Source organism: Lepisosteus platostomus, chromosome 4 (assembly GCF_059453375.1).
Source record: "Lepisosteus platostomus isolate fLepPlt1 chromosome 4, fLepPlt1.hap1, whole genome shotgun sequence".
Lineage (NCBI taxonomy): Eukaryota > Metazoa > Chordata > Actinopteri > Semionotiformes > Lepisosteidae > Lepisosteus > Lepisosteus platostomus.
Window position 1 is genome coordinate 51,757,667 of NC_142614.1, and position 15,268 is coordinate 51,772,934.

The 15,268-nt window shown below is 34.9% G+C and overlaps 1 protein-coding gene across 1 annotated transcript in view; it reads right to left on the bottom strand.

The window, feature by feature from the left end:
* chsy3 (chondroitin sulfate synthase 3) overlaps positions 1-15,268 on the bottom strand; it is a 150,658-nt gene that overhangs the window by 131,534 nt on the left and 3,856 nt on the right. Inside the window, exon 2 of the mRNA XM_088629821.1 lies at positions 12,984-13,267. Coding sequence (XP_088485947.1) covers positions 12,984-13,267 — 284 coding nt within the window. The remainder of the gene's footprint in view (positions 1-12,983; positions 13,268-15,268) is intronic.

Sequence of the window (15,268 nt, forward strand, 5' to 3'; positions counted from 1 at the left end):
AAGAAAATAAATCAATTATAGTAATGCTCTTTTTGTGTTGATCTTTTACATTTGTGACCTTTCACAAGACATCTCCTGTTCTGCATGATAAACAGTCTTTATTCTAATGCTATTAAGCTTTTGCTTTGATTAGTTCTCCAACAAGACTTCTTTTGGTATTTCAGCATTACAGCAAGTAGAAGACATCTGGAATTGTAAGAGTGATATAATATCAAAACTGATAGGTAAGCAACAGCATGAAGCCGAACGTTTGTAAATGTATAAAATATTGAAGTGACCACGGTCTCCAGCAGTATTTTATTAAACAATGAAAAAAATAAGTTTGTCTTCACCTGGCTACTCATTTACCTAATAGATGAAGTTATGAATAGTCTTGGTTAAGAAACTCTTTAATTGATTGGAACATCTGAAAGAAGATGCACAGAGCCAAACACATGCTTATTTACTGCAGACAGGTTGTTCCTTAAGGACAGGATCTTAAGCCGTTTTCCAGTACAAAGGATCATTGAGCTGTTGCGACTAAATCGCTTATTAACATACTGTATAGTGCTCTTTCTGTGCTTAACACTACAAAATGCAATTCATCATTTGACTGTCCTGCTTTTTGTGAATAAATCTACACCAATATTAAAAATTGCTATATGTAAGCATGTGGTCTGCATCTAATGACCTTCAGGACTGTTAATGGCACTAGATGTATTCGTATTGCAGTATTTACTACATTAGTGTCTCTCACGAAAACAAAACATCCATGCATCTTGAAAGTATAGAAAAGCACCAGATTGTCCATGATGCTACATAAATTGGATACTATCAGTATAAGAAATTATCTTTTTCAGAACCATTTTTAGTTTCAGATCACATGTAACAGATCTAGGAAGTAAATTTGGCTGTACCTTCGACTTTCAAGTATTGTTCTAAAATACATTCTCATGCTAAAAATATGACTTTAATAGTTATGTTTAATATTTTATAGTTATGTTTAATATTGCAAATATTCAGCCATTCATACAGCAGACAAAGGCAAGACCCATATAACGAAAACTGTGCTTAACCATTTTTTGCTGTACACATGGAAAGCAATTTCATACTGGGCTGAACTGAAATGTCTAGATCCAGATCTAATCTAAGAAACATCTTATCTGCATCTTATTGAATCATGTTGCCAATATTACTCCTGTAATTCGTAATTCACAATTCACAACGTTTACTTCTGCTGTAATTCCTAAATGTGCCCTTCAAATTGCAGAGCCATGTAACAATTCTCTATACAACATTTTGTGAAAAATTCACTCTTCCCACGTTATACAGCAGTTCTGCTGCACAAGTGTATAGGGCCTAATTATGTCAATATTTCACCCACCCACCAATCAAAAATTCCAAAGGACAATAGTGGGTGTCAGGTTGTTACTGGGTAAACGACTGGTCAATTGGCCTCCTATTGTTTGTAATCTTTCTAAGAAGCCTCTGGCTTCTGACAAGAAATGCCAACAAGTGTTAGGATTGTGATCAGTAGGAGGGCTGCAGTTCTCTACTTAATCTGGTTCTTGAACTGCAGCTCCTTTCCATCTGTCTCTTTTTCCTTTTAATAAGTGTCGCATTTTTATGTGGAAGCTAGGTCAGCCATGGACTGTAAGAAACACTAAATGCAATACAGCTACCAGATTAGAAGATTACGACAATACAAATTCATACAAGCGTTTCTCTTTCTGACATACCATACCATGCTCCAGTAAATTTCTATTTTTAGCTGTTCCAACTGTAGAAATATACTGAAATGAACATGGTGCTAAACGAGCACAGCATCTTCTGCAGAGAGTGAAAAGTGTTTCTGCCCATCAGCAGATTTGTGATGAAGAGACACACATCAGTACAGTGACTGGGTGTTTCATGGTTTTACAAACGTACATATGAGTAACTAAATATTTAATATGAAATTACAGCTATGGGTGAATTTTAAGCTAAATGGCATATCACTGTGTTTGTTCTGTAAATTTTTTGTATAACTAATTGATTTTAGATATTAAGACCTACAAAAGCAGAAAATATCACATATGTTTATGTCACCCATTTGATCCTTTACATAATGTTTTTTTCAATTAAATATTATTCAAATGTATATAAAATATCTAAATTTGGTGAGACTTAAAGGTCTGAGATGAAAAATAAAATGCAGTCTCATCAGAATCGAGCATTTGGATTTAAATGCAATTACTAGATTAAATCCCTCTTTAACAGAATGTGTCTATAGAAATTGAATGTTATGGGAGGTAACCTAACTGTAATCTCTGAATTTGATAAATATATAATTTCTTTGTAATCCCTTTTAGATCTCTTTGTGATGCTTCCCATTCTGCATATCCTCAGTGAATAGACTGTAGAATATCAGAAGAAGAATTTCACCATTAAAATTAATGTATACCGTAAATTATTTACATTCCATTAACATACAGTACTTTACATATTAAAATGATGCTTTGAAAGAAACTATGTCTAGAAAGCAATTATGATCTTCCTTAGAATTTGTAAGGTTTCACTAGTTTAAATAATTGAACAGGTAAAGGGATTAGATGAAGTACAGTGGCTAGGGTTCATTCTTCAGTGCTATAGAATGACTAAAGTCATTTATGAGGTTTTTCTTTTTAGGCGGTTCTGCACTTTTATTTGATGCCCTCTGAAAAATAATAACACATCTAATCAAACAATTGCAAAAGAGAATACATTTTACTATGTGTAACCAAGTGATGAATGCTAACAGTACTGAATTTCTCCAATAAGATTTTTTTTTCTTTTTACTTGACAATTATTGTAGTCTTCTTATTTATTGTTATTGTCATCCTGTAAAGCGCTTTGAGAATATAGCTTTTATATAGCGCTTTAAAGGCGCTATATAAAATAAAGTTTTTTATTATTATTATTATAATGGGCGTTCTTAGGAAACAGTTTGAAATGAGATTATCGATATGTGTAACGAGTCATGAAAATAAAAGTAAAATGCAAATGTACTAATGTATTTGAACTGTCACATAAAGTCTGGCTACAACCCATGATGAATTAAAGAAAGCTGTTTCTAACAATAGATCGTTCTTGAGGCTACAACAGTCGTGCAGCTGTGTATTTTGCTATCTGATATACAGCTCTCCAACTGACAATATTTACATTGATGGATTTGATATTTCCCTATACTTCAATAAAGAAACGTATTTCAATTCTATACCAAAATACTTTTGTCCAACAGAGAAGTCAGCACTATCAATTACATTCAGCATTCTGTATCACGCCGGAAATATCATGAAAGCATTGGAGGGAGGCAATGACACTTAAAAGCTAAGGAAGAGCTTCTAACTTAGCAGCTATTAAAGTAACAATTATCACCCCTTGTGCATCTATGGTAATATGTGGTACAATGCTAGGCCAAAAAAAACAATAAAATGCATATAATTTCTTCCTTAAATTACTTGAGATAATTGCTCAGCTCTCCAAAGGCACTTTCTTTTGTGCTTGTGCAGTAATATTCACATAACAAAAGACCTCATTAGGCCTCTGCCATACCAGCAACGGAGGCAGGCTAAAATTAAATTGGACTGCTCGAAAGAATAATTTTAAAATTAAGATTGTTTTTATTAATACAGAGTTAGGTTTCTGAATTGCCCTTGTATGCATCTTTAAAACAAAATAAAAAAAAAACCTCCAAAGCACAATTAAAATACCTTCATTCACATGCTCTGTTTTTAGTGTTGTAACATCATCCACGAGAGAAATACAGCATGTCGGACAGTGGACTGGGCTTAACTTTAATTGAACATTTTTTTTTCTATAAGATATCCCATACACGTTATACTTTGTTAAATTTAGAGATAGGAATATGGTGACATTTAGGAACAGTCCCTTAGATCAGTACATGCCATAGTTGTACTGTATGTACCATTTTTTGTGTTTATTTAATAAAGTTTGTCTGAATCACTTCACTGAAAATACAGAAGCCCTATGAAGTGGATCCATGCATGCAGGCAGGTGGGAGTAAGGCGTTTTCATGGGTGATTAGTAGCAAAATGAGAACGTGGGCTTTCAGACAACTGTGATTTGTTTCTTATGCTTTAGGTGTGAGTGGAGGAGTGAAAATGGTGATCACAGTTTCCTTGATTATGAAGGCCTCAATATACAATATACAGTAAGTCACCTTGAGTAAGCTCTTTTACTCCAATTGCTCCAGTCCACCCAGATGTATAAATGGGGACCAGCATTTCTGAGGGTTATCCCTGCGATTGAACAGTGTCAAATTCGGATGGGATGGGGATGATGACCAAAACAAGGTACTCTCTTGTTTTGGTCATCATCACAGAATCCAGGATATGCTCTGGCCCAATGACCCACTGTGGCTCAGATCTGGAAATCACCTTGTTACTGTAAAAAGTTACAGTATGTATTTTGTCTGCTTTTAAGTTTCTATATTTTCCCCCTTTTTTGTTATTTAGCGCATTGACACTTCATAAAAGGCCACTGATGATTTTTAAAAATAATAAAAGAAACAACAATTATCATGATTTCTATCATTTTTAAACTCTTTGAAATCATTTGGAACAGTGTTAATTGGTAAATTAATAGGAATGAAAATCTGTAAACTGTAAAAAAAAATTATTGTAGTATGAAATGTTTTCTATCAACAAACACACTAAATAATCAGTGAAATGCTAAGACCACATCATTTAGAGTATAAAGAAGTTTATTTGGGGGGAAATAAGTTGTTTCCAGTATTGTTTTGTTTAGAGATGTCTCATGTTGCTGGATATTAAATTCTGGTTTTTACAAGGTACTGTTTTGAAAGTTCTGCTCAATATATCTTTAACCCAGGTGTAAAAGGGTTGAGGAAGAGACATCATACAGATACAGATAATAATCTTGAGGTTTAGCACAGCAAAGATTCAATGTTACTATTAGCATCATGATTCGCACAGCATTCCACAGGAGCCTGAATGAAAACACTATTGTTGCTTATTATGTTCATGGCACTAATGTTCAATTTTCTTTTCCATAAATCAGGCAATCATATTTCCTTTTTATTTTCACTCTCAATAAAAGCGAATAAATAGGAATGCATTTCACAAACCCTGTCATTTTTAAAACCCTGAAATACAAATTAGTGTTTATTAAGTTCCATTTTAGAAGACATGCTGCAAATGTTTTGGTATTTTTATCCTTGAAGGATAACACTCATGGCAACTGAACTACATGGCAAATGAAAATAAAAACTCTTAGTCTAGCCTGTTCTGTACTCATCAAAGAAGGAATAACTTGACTTCAAAATACATGCTTATTTGCAGTGGAATATGTGTATACTGTTTTCTTTGTCTGAAAGGCAAATTAATATTGTAAATCAACACTAGTTTGCCACAAAACTACAGACATATCTTTCTCATTTAAAACACTTTTCTAACATCATATCTGAAATACAGTTTTAATTTCAACAGTTATAAAGCTGCATGAGAGTAATTAACAGCCTGTGAAAGCACCTTTGCCAGGATCTATGGAGTGGTAGATAAGTACCATTCAGGACTACCTGTGGGTTTTGCCTCACACAAAAGCAGAATGGTGGTACTTCGAAATGGAAATGATTTGGGAAAACAGTTTGCTTCCATTATTTAAATCTGGAATCTTTGACACCTACCCGTGCTGTGCAAACATTACAGGATTAAAACTCATACTGTTATGTTAATTATACAGAAAAAAAAACATATTTTAGAATTTTCCATTTTGAGAGAATTTAATTATAGTGTATAATGACTTTTAAGTATATTCCAACAGTAACCTAATGTAGCTTAATGCATGAAATTACATTTTACTTATGCAAAAGAGCCAACAAATAGTGCAGATGTTTGCAGTGCAATAATGGGTTGAGAGAATCATGTTACACTCAAAGATGGGTTCAGCCAGCAAAGCTTTCATTTCAAATGGACAGAAATGCTTTATGAAAACCAGGTGCATTGAGCTGAAAACAAATTATACCCCTTCCAATCACTATACAGTACATGAATGACTGTCTATGACCTATCCCTGTGAAAGCATCCTAGTAAACTGGCTTCCTGGGATTGCCTAAAACCGATTCAGTAAGCAGTATGGAAGGACACCCCCCAGACCAGTACTACAGATCTCTTACATAAAATATGTACACTGAATGTTGTCTTGAATAAAGTATGAACTCCACATACATTTTGCCTTGGTCTCCAAGAGTGGACATGTATTTACGCATCTCTCTACACCAAAGCCTGAATTAAAAAAAGAGAGAAATAAAAGTACTACTGCACTAGCACAAAGCCCTCTGGAGTATTGTGTTCTGCTCTGGTCACCACAAACACACATCAGCGCTGAAAGCAGTCCAAAGAAAGTGCAATGACACCAGGACTGAAACCAATTTCATTGAAAACAACAGGATTAGGTACACATTTAAATAAAAACTTTAGCATACCCACCATTTGCAATTTGTGACAAAATACTTGAAGGTCACAGCTTATTTGACAGTTTACTGTACTTCCTCTGGTCCAATAGGTATTCAAGTATTTGGTTTGCAAATAGAAATTCACAAGCGAGATTTACATTTGTGGTTTTGTTTTAATCCAGGTTTTAGAGGAGATTGATATATTGTTTGTTTGACTTTTGCTGATACTCAACACAGAGACCAAGGCAAAAAGCCCATTCAAGACAGAGCCTCAATTGCTGTCTTCAATTATTAAGCAATTAACAACAGCCATTGGTTTGAATGGTCTGTGTTCATAAGTTTTCTTGTGCTCTGTATAGTGGTCTTCTAAACTGTTTTGGTCACAACAAACAATGTTATTTACTATGATTTTGAGTCATTACTATTTATTCATCTTTTTGTGATGTATTTCAATGGTTAAAACAGTGCAAATTTATACTGAAAAATTGCAAATCTTCTAGAACAGCTATTAAAAAACTGTTTTTAAATCTTAACTAAAGCAGGATTTGAAAGAAAGTCTGCCCTGTGGTATTGCTGTTGCCGTACCCCAGTGTGTTGAGAGGAAGGTGATCCCGGCTGAATACAGATCATTAATACCATCTGGTAAAATTATTCAAAAAGGAAGCCTTGACAAAAAATATGCACAGAGCTCCAGCAGAGAGCCAAGCTTCAGCTTCCCTGTAAATGCTATTCCAACGTGAATTACACAACAGGAGTTGAGTTTTAAGCACATGGTATTTGGCAATGCTATTAACTTTATCGCAGAATTTCTTTGTACTAGATCCCTACCCCCAGAAAAATGACTATATGAAAACCAGTCTAAAAAAAAATGTTCGCTCAGTCTCCAAAAGAAAGTATTTTCTTCTTTGTGACCTTTCAGCCCAAATACCTGCTAGAAGGTTTAGACAGACTATTGGAGGTCTTAAACACCAGTGATCTTTTAAATTCTTTCAAGTCAACAAACTGCAGTTACAAATAAACACTGCATTCATCTGTAATGGCATGGAGAGGGATGCAGTAAAGAAGAATGATAGCTGTCTTTCCAACATGCACAGCCAGACAGAATTGATAAATGGGAGCTTAATCAAATTAAATATCCTACAGTAAAAGATTGTATGTACATCACATAAATATTTCCAACATTCTGCCAGCATTTAACAACATCCAAAAGGCAGTAAATTTACTGTAACTGTTTCCCATCAAGAAAAAAAATCAGAAACACCACACGACCTTCCAGCTATTAATATGTACCCTGTCTATCACATCCCTCCTACACAAACTAAAGTTGTTGTTTTTTTCTGCACAGGATAAAAACCGTAAACAAAGTAACTCACGTTGGCTTCATGCTAAGGGAAATGACAACATGAAAGCATTTCACAAGCACTAGATTTCAGACCTGTTCCCTCCTTCCTAGTATTAGTAATAATTATTGTGAGAGATGAATCCTGCTTTCAAAGGGCACAAATGTGGTATTTTCTGTGGTATCAAAAGGATTTTGTTATATTATGTCTGCATTACCTGTTGTGCTCAGATTTTTTATATACGCATACACGTCCTTTTCAAATCAGCTCAGAAATTCAGGTAGTATAGCAGCAACTAAATAAGGATTTATCTCAAAAGCTATCGGGGGAGTTAAAAATGTGCTGCATTTGCAGATGAACAGCTTGAATAAAGTGTGGTTTCCATCACAAAACAACTGCTGATGATTGATTGGAGCAGGAAAATAAGATACTTCTTAATTAGATGGCCTTAACATTTTGTGGAAGTTACAGCTAGAAAACCATCTAGCATCTAGATGTGTGGTTTAATGTCTGTGTTGTAAGAAATAGTTGAACCATTAAATATATGTAAAATATACCAACATGCTTTTGACTAAAGACTGTCTTACATTACAAAAGTTAAAAAAAAAGGTCTAGCAAATATCACTTCAATGCATGGAAGGTAAATGTAATGCCTTTACAATAAACATGATCTGCTTTCAAAGGGTAATATTTTTAATTGAAAATAACTGTTAACTGTACAAACATCAGCAGTGTTGTAGAAAACATGGTCATCACTTGGCCAACTGTGTATCTTCTTAAATCAGATGACACCTGAAATCAGGGAACATACTGTAAAAAGCACTTGTTATCTAAACTGTTTTAATTAATTTTAGCAACCTTTCTCAATAAGAAGCCTCTTAATGTGATGAAAAGCCAATATAGATATCATCAATGTTCTTCTAAGACTATGAGCTGATGCAGTATGTTTTCCAGGAAACAGCTATAAATAGGAAAGAAGTCACATTCAGGAAGAGGTAGCAACCGCAAACATTATGTGTAGGTTTCGTATTAAGTGTGTACTTTACTTCATACCATGAAAAGAAACAGGTGCACATATTTAGGTTACATACTGTATCTACAGCAGATAATACAGACAGCATGGTATCCAATGGTTAGCACTGCTGCCTCATAGCACTGGGCCCTGGGTTCAATTCTGGACCTGGGGTATTATCTTCGTGAAGTTTGTATGTTCTCCCTATGTTCATGTGGGTTTTTGCTGGGTGTTTTGGTTTCTTCCAAACCAGACCTCCAAGATTAAAGAAGTATTGGTAGAATACCAGGCTTCTGGGAAAAACAGCCCTAGTGTGACCATGTGCATGTCTGTGTTTGCCCTGTGTCCTCTCCAGCATGTACTGTATCCTGCCTTTTGCCCATTACTTGCTGGGAGGGGCTCCCACAACCCTTTACTGGAAGTAGGAGTTAGAAAATGGATGGATGGATGGATGTACTGTAAATAATACATATTTACATAGGTATCAATTTCGCAAAGCCCACAATGGGCAAATATTTTGAAAGTAAAGGAAATCTCAACTGTATAATGTCAAAATCTTTACCTTTCAGTACCCTTTGCTTCAGTACCTTTTAATTTTTTTCAAAGCCACTGTTATAATCTGTTTTTGTACTCCTAGCTTCTTTCTTACCCAAATTCACTATATTTACACCTCTCTGAAGCTTCCCGTGCTTGAGTTGCCACGTCAACCAGAACACGAACAAATGGAAAGATAGAATTAAATGCAAAGGGTTCTGGGTACAAAAGAGTGTCCAAAACTATTTCTCATCTCAGAATGTTGTGAAACCATATTGGAAATTAAACTGCACAACTAAATTTTAGCAAAAGAAACAAAAAAAAAATCCAGAATAGATCTGTAGAAATGTGAGGCTCACACAGTAGAATTATAAGTACATAGAAGCCTTAGGGAGCCTGACAAGGATATGTTTGTTTAATCATTATGCAGATTGAGCATAGTAGCGCTTGAATACACTTTAAAATATTTTTGGAAGCTTTAGCAAAACGAAAGCAAAAACATAGCAAAAACAGCTATATACATCAACATGTAATGAAGAATAAATGTGAAAAACATTGGCCATTATATTTAAGCTATTTAGATACTGAAATTCCCAATGCCCCATATGGGAATTTAAGGACCTTAGTGTTTTTGAATATTTGGTCCATTGTTTGCAAGGCTGGAAACTGATTTTCAATCACTGTCTGCAACTCCAATAATATCATAGCTATACCTTCCCCCAGTTTATTTTAAAACTCGTTTTCCATAACATTTCATAAAGGAATTTTCTGGCCCTTGCACCAACAGATCTTAGCATTACAAAGCAATTACTGACAGTCAAATTTTAACAATTGCTACAATTTAAATTTAGCCTTTGAAGTCAAGAGAAAAGTATGCCCTCTCAGCATCAGAGAGCAAAGCAGAGAAGCAAAGAAAAAAAAAGCAGTCACCATGCAGACCTGTGGGAAAATCACCTAACTTAAAGGCGGGCAAACTAGTCACAAGCTATAGAATAAGAGAGACGAACACTTAAATTCCAAATATTCTTAGGGCTGTACTGTTCAATCACTCAATAGTTCATATTTTAGTATTTGTCTTGATGAATTGAAACATTGCATAATTCTAGGTTTTTGAAGCTTAACTCCAGTATTCAGGTTAAATGTTCCTGTAATATCTGGTAATAGTTGTTTTCTTTTTTATTTTTGAAGACATTACCAGGAAACGCTAAATGTGCAATATGTTTATTACCAATTCAAATTAGATAGGTATCATAGGTTATAATTCATCCCTGCCAAATTAATGTTCCTCTTGATGAAAAAGGTAACAGGCATCAGAAGCTCTTTACAACTGGTCCTCATTTTTAGTACACCAAAGAAAAAAGCAACTTTCACTTTCGTGAACACTGCTGTCAGTAGTTTTGCATCTTAAGCAGCACATTTTGATGTAAATTGCCTTTTTCCTCTTAAGCATTTATTTAAATGATAAAAATTACCATAGATTTTTTTTCTTCATGTCCTTGCATGTCCAGATGGGTTTTTTTCTCCACTATCGGACAACTGCTTTGTTTTACTGAAGGTTTCATTTTCATCCTTTCAGCTGAATAAAGTGATCACACAATACAATAACAAATACAGCAAAATTGCAATGCTAAAAACAGAAAGCATGTCTCTTATTATGAAATTTAAATTTTCTAAGGAACTTCAATTTTAATTGATGAGCTACAACACAGTTAAAGTTGTTTTCAAGCAAAGTAATGTGAAATACTGCAGCTCGAAGTTTATGGACAACCTATGATTCACTTTGTATGTCTTGCCAGTGAAATGACAAAACTCTTTTTTTGAACACGAATAATAAGATATAGACTGATCGTGAGAAAGACCATCCTTTTGAGCTGAATTTTAATAAGGCAGTGCTGCACATCTGAATGTCTGAAGGACTAGATTAGTACCAGGTGTCAAACACCCACCCTACAGTACATCAGCATCTACAGTATGTAAGGACAAGGTTAAAGTGAAGGAAAGGCTTCTGAGGTATGGGTTGAATCTCCTCCTATGACTGGCATTGCACTGTTAATACTACAAATTTTGTTTACATATTAATGAAAATAAAAGCAATATACTCTTTCAGAACTGTCATATTTGCAAAATGTGGTTCTAACTAATTTATTTGCGTAACACTTTTATCCAGAGTAATGTTTGACTCCAAACATATAAACAGTTGGGTATTTTACTGAAACAATTCAGGAGGAATATCATGCTTAAGGATACAATGGCAGTGTCTCACTTGGGATTTGAACCCACAACCTTCTAAGTTACAAAACCTGAACTCCCAATACTGCTCCACACTTCTGCCCAGATGCCAAACAGCCACATACTCAGGCTTTCATTCACTTATAATAGCTGTAAGTTAAATTACAGTTATTAAATTGACAGATTTGAACTTCAGTTAATACCAATTTAATTTTAATTAAGCAAAATGCCATTCCCTTTAGTGTTACAGACAAAAATTACAGTATGTCATTTTTGCTCTTGAGCAATTTGCTGTAAGCTTCCAAATGCTTCTTTTTACCTACATATTTTACCTGAAAAAGCAAAAAAAATCAACACAAACCAAAAAATATATTCTTTTAAGATGGGAAAAACACGGGGGTACATTTCATCAATGAAATTGCATTGCCTTCATTATATATTTTTTGTTTAATTATGTTCCTACAATTCTTGAAATATATGGATTAAGGAATGAATCCTAAAGGAAGCTGAAATTTTAGAAAAACTACAGCAGTATAGGATTAAGTAGGTTATAGGTAAGTTCAGTTTCATTTTGTTTAGCTTCTAATTGTGCAAATGCCACTGATAAGTAACAGAGTTTGAAATGCTTTGCTTTTTGGTAAAACCATTACCAGTTCTAGTGTAGCCCCTGGCTTTGTCATTTCTTCGGTCAGTGTCCAGAGTGATGACCCATCAAAAGCAATTTTCCATTTTAATGGAAATCGCACTTACTACCAAAGATGAGACTACATAAAACTCAATAAAATTACATTGTTACAGAAAATGTCCATTTCTTCAAATACATAAAAATATTAAAAATCACTGACCCTGTCTATAGCCTTTAAGGATGCTATCCTTCATTCCAGTAATTCTATTTTATTATGAATATCAATATAGAGTGCCTTTGCACAGACACATTACACTTACTTAATATAGTACTACCCTTTATTTTTTAGATAAAGCTGGTACTGTACATTAGGTTAAAATTAAGAATTTGCATCACGGGATAGAACTGACTCTGGATTAACAACAGATGAACAGTCTGATCAAAGAACTGAAGGTTTTTTTCTTTAATATAAAAATATAATAACCGATGGAGTGCCAAGTTTAAAAATGATACCTGTGTCACACAAGTGAGTGTTCTCTGATATCTTACAGGTCCTTTGAAGTTATTATTTATTTTTGTGCTACAGACAAAGAGCACAATCTAAAAGGAAAACATATTTCAGGAGAATGACTGTTATTTCACACACAGCCAAGTTGTTTCAAAACTGTGAAATTTCCCCCAGCAAATTGAACAATATGACTAACTTCAGTTGCGCAGATCAAGAACCCCAATAAACATGGATCACTGCTCACTTCAGGATTTCTTTGCCTCATTTGTGTCGTAGGAATTTTCCCACTTTTGGTTCCTTACCTCATACGACCAGACGCACTGGGTCCCTCCAAATCTTCGAACACATCTACCCACTTCCACATCTTCATGTGTCGTGTACATCTCCCGCAGACACTCCCCGATGTGTGGGACCATTCTTCTTAGCACCTCTCGGCTGAAGATCATGCCAGGTCCTCCCATGCAGAAGTTTTCTCCAGACTCCAGCGCTAGTTTGCCCAGCTCTTCTGTAGTACCGAGTCCAGTCTGCCCCAAGTAAAGAGGTTTACTGCTGTTCAGGGATCTAAGAAATGACTCCAATTTGTCTCCTTTCAAAACAAAAGAATACATTGTTTAGCTATATGTGTTCACCACTGTTCCAACAAATTTCCGCTTAAATTCACAGTGTTTTGGCATCTTAATTCTAAATAAACAAATAAAGGCAAATTAAACAATTCATCTGAGAGCAGAGATGGTAAATTAATAAGCCTTTTTTTTAGTTTTACTGTCTAGGAACAAAATGCAATACTTTTAAGTAGGGCTCTTTAGTATTGTTATAAGGTAGCGTAAACAAAATTCAATTTACTTTTTGTATGGCGTCTGTTTGAGAAAACATTAACCACATAAGGAGATCCTTTGTATTTAACCCTTAAAACATAGAAATTGTATATATTTTAAAAATTAGATGGTCTAGTAGGAAACTGAACAATTGAGTTAGTTTATAACAGGCACACTTGTACTGTTACAGTAACACCTAGTACGATGTCATCACTATAAAAAGCATAGAGGCAGCAGAGTGAAAGAAACTGAACCTCCAGTAAGAGTGATACAGTAATTTACTTTCTCTTGGGTTTAAAAATCTACAAAAACAGGTGGACATGAACTAAAAACTACAAAACAAAGGCTCTTAATCAAAACCCAAAATCTTCAAAACAGACTATATAAATGGCACTACCGTATAAGTAATTGCTTTGATCTAATACATTAAAATAGAAAATCTAAGTTGAAACTGTATACAGTATATATCCTCCTAGGTTTTACCAGACGTACTGTACTAAAAACTAATCAATGAGTCCAACTGATTTAGTGCTGTATGTCATATACCTTAAAGCTGTGGTTCCTAACCCTGGTCCCGGAGGAAAAATGTCTCTTCAGTTTTTTTGCTCAAGCTGAGTTCTTAATCACGGGCTAATTGATTTCAGTTTTCTATCTGGGGCATATCTGAGAATTTGCTTTCAGCTCTTAAGCGGTCAAATGGGATTTGTAATTGTAATTATCAACCCTGCAGCAATTTCAGGGTTTCACCTGCCCTCGTTCAGGTGCGTTGCCTGATATGTAGCCAATTGAACCTCTGCAGAAGGAACAAAACGCTTATGAGAGTGTTCGGCATAATTCCCATCTGTATCTGTTCATCATAATGCGATCGACTAGCAGGAGCTGTTTAGTCACGAATAATGACAAGCAAGTTGAGGAGGAGCCGTGCAGACGTCTGTGCAGAAGTTGGTGCAATTGATAGAAAGGGTACCCCTGAAGTGGGGGTATTTTTTACATTCTGCACTGACCGAAGAAATAACTTAAATAGAAGTCTGAACAAGAAAGGAGATCTCTGAAATCTTCAATTAGCATCGGAGATTTAGAGCTCAGCTTGAATGTAAACCAGCAGGCACAGTGTTCCTCCAGGACCAGGAATGGTAAAAAACTGCCTTGAAGAACTCAAGGGTGCATAATGTCAAAACAAACAAGGATATATGCATTCATATATGTCCTTGCTGATTCTCAAATCCAGTGTGCTCCTTTTCACATGCTGAAAGCTAACTCCAGGTACCACGCATATCTTTTATCACACTAAATACACTTCACTGGTTAATGAAAGTCCTGAAGCATGGAAGTCAAACCAGTAGATGCTTGACATGGAATGCTACAAACCTACTGTATACTTTGAGAGATACATTTGCAGTTTCATTGTAGCCTATCATTCTAAACAGAGGTCTGAAATTTAAAACAATGTATTCATGTTTAAGATAAAAAAAAGCTAAGCCATTAGCAATTACATTTATTTTGAGTTCCTTAAGAAACAATAGAAGTAGTGTTTTTGTGCATCTTTGTTGGATATTATTTAGCTGTGTTTTGTACTGCATTAAAGCTAAGGGTACTTACCTGAAAGCATTAAGGTAAATGGTTGGGTGCTAAAATGAACATGGAGTAAACTGCCTGAGCTATGGGCTCCCAAATCTGGTCCTGGTGACCCAATTGTCAGCTGATTCTCAATTCAAACAGACATTTAATTGGTCAGTTGGAGCTTTAAATGAACTAACAATTAATTTAAAATC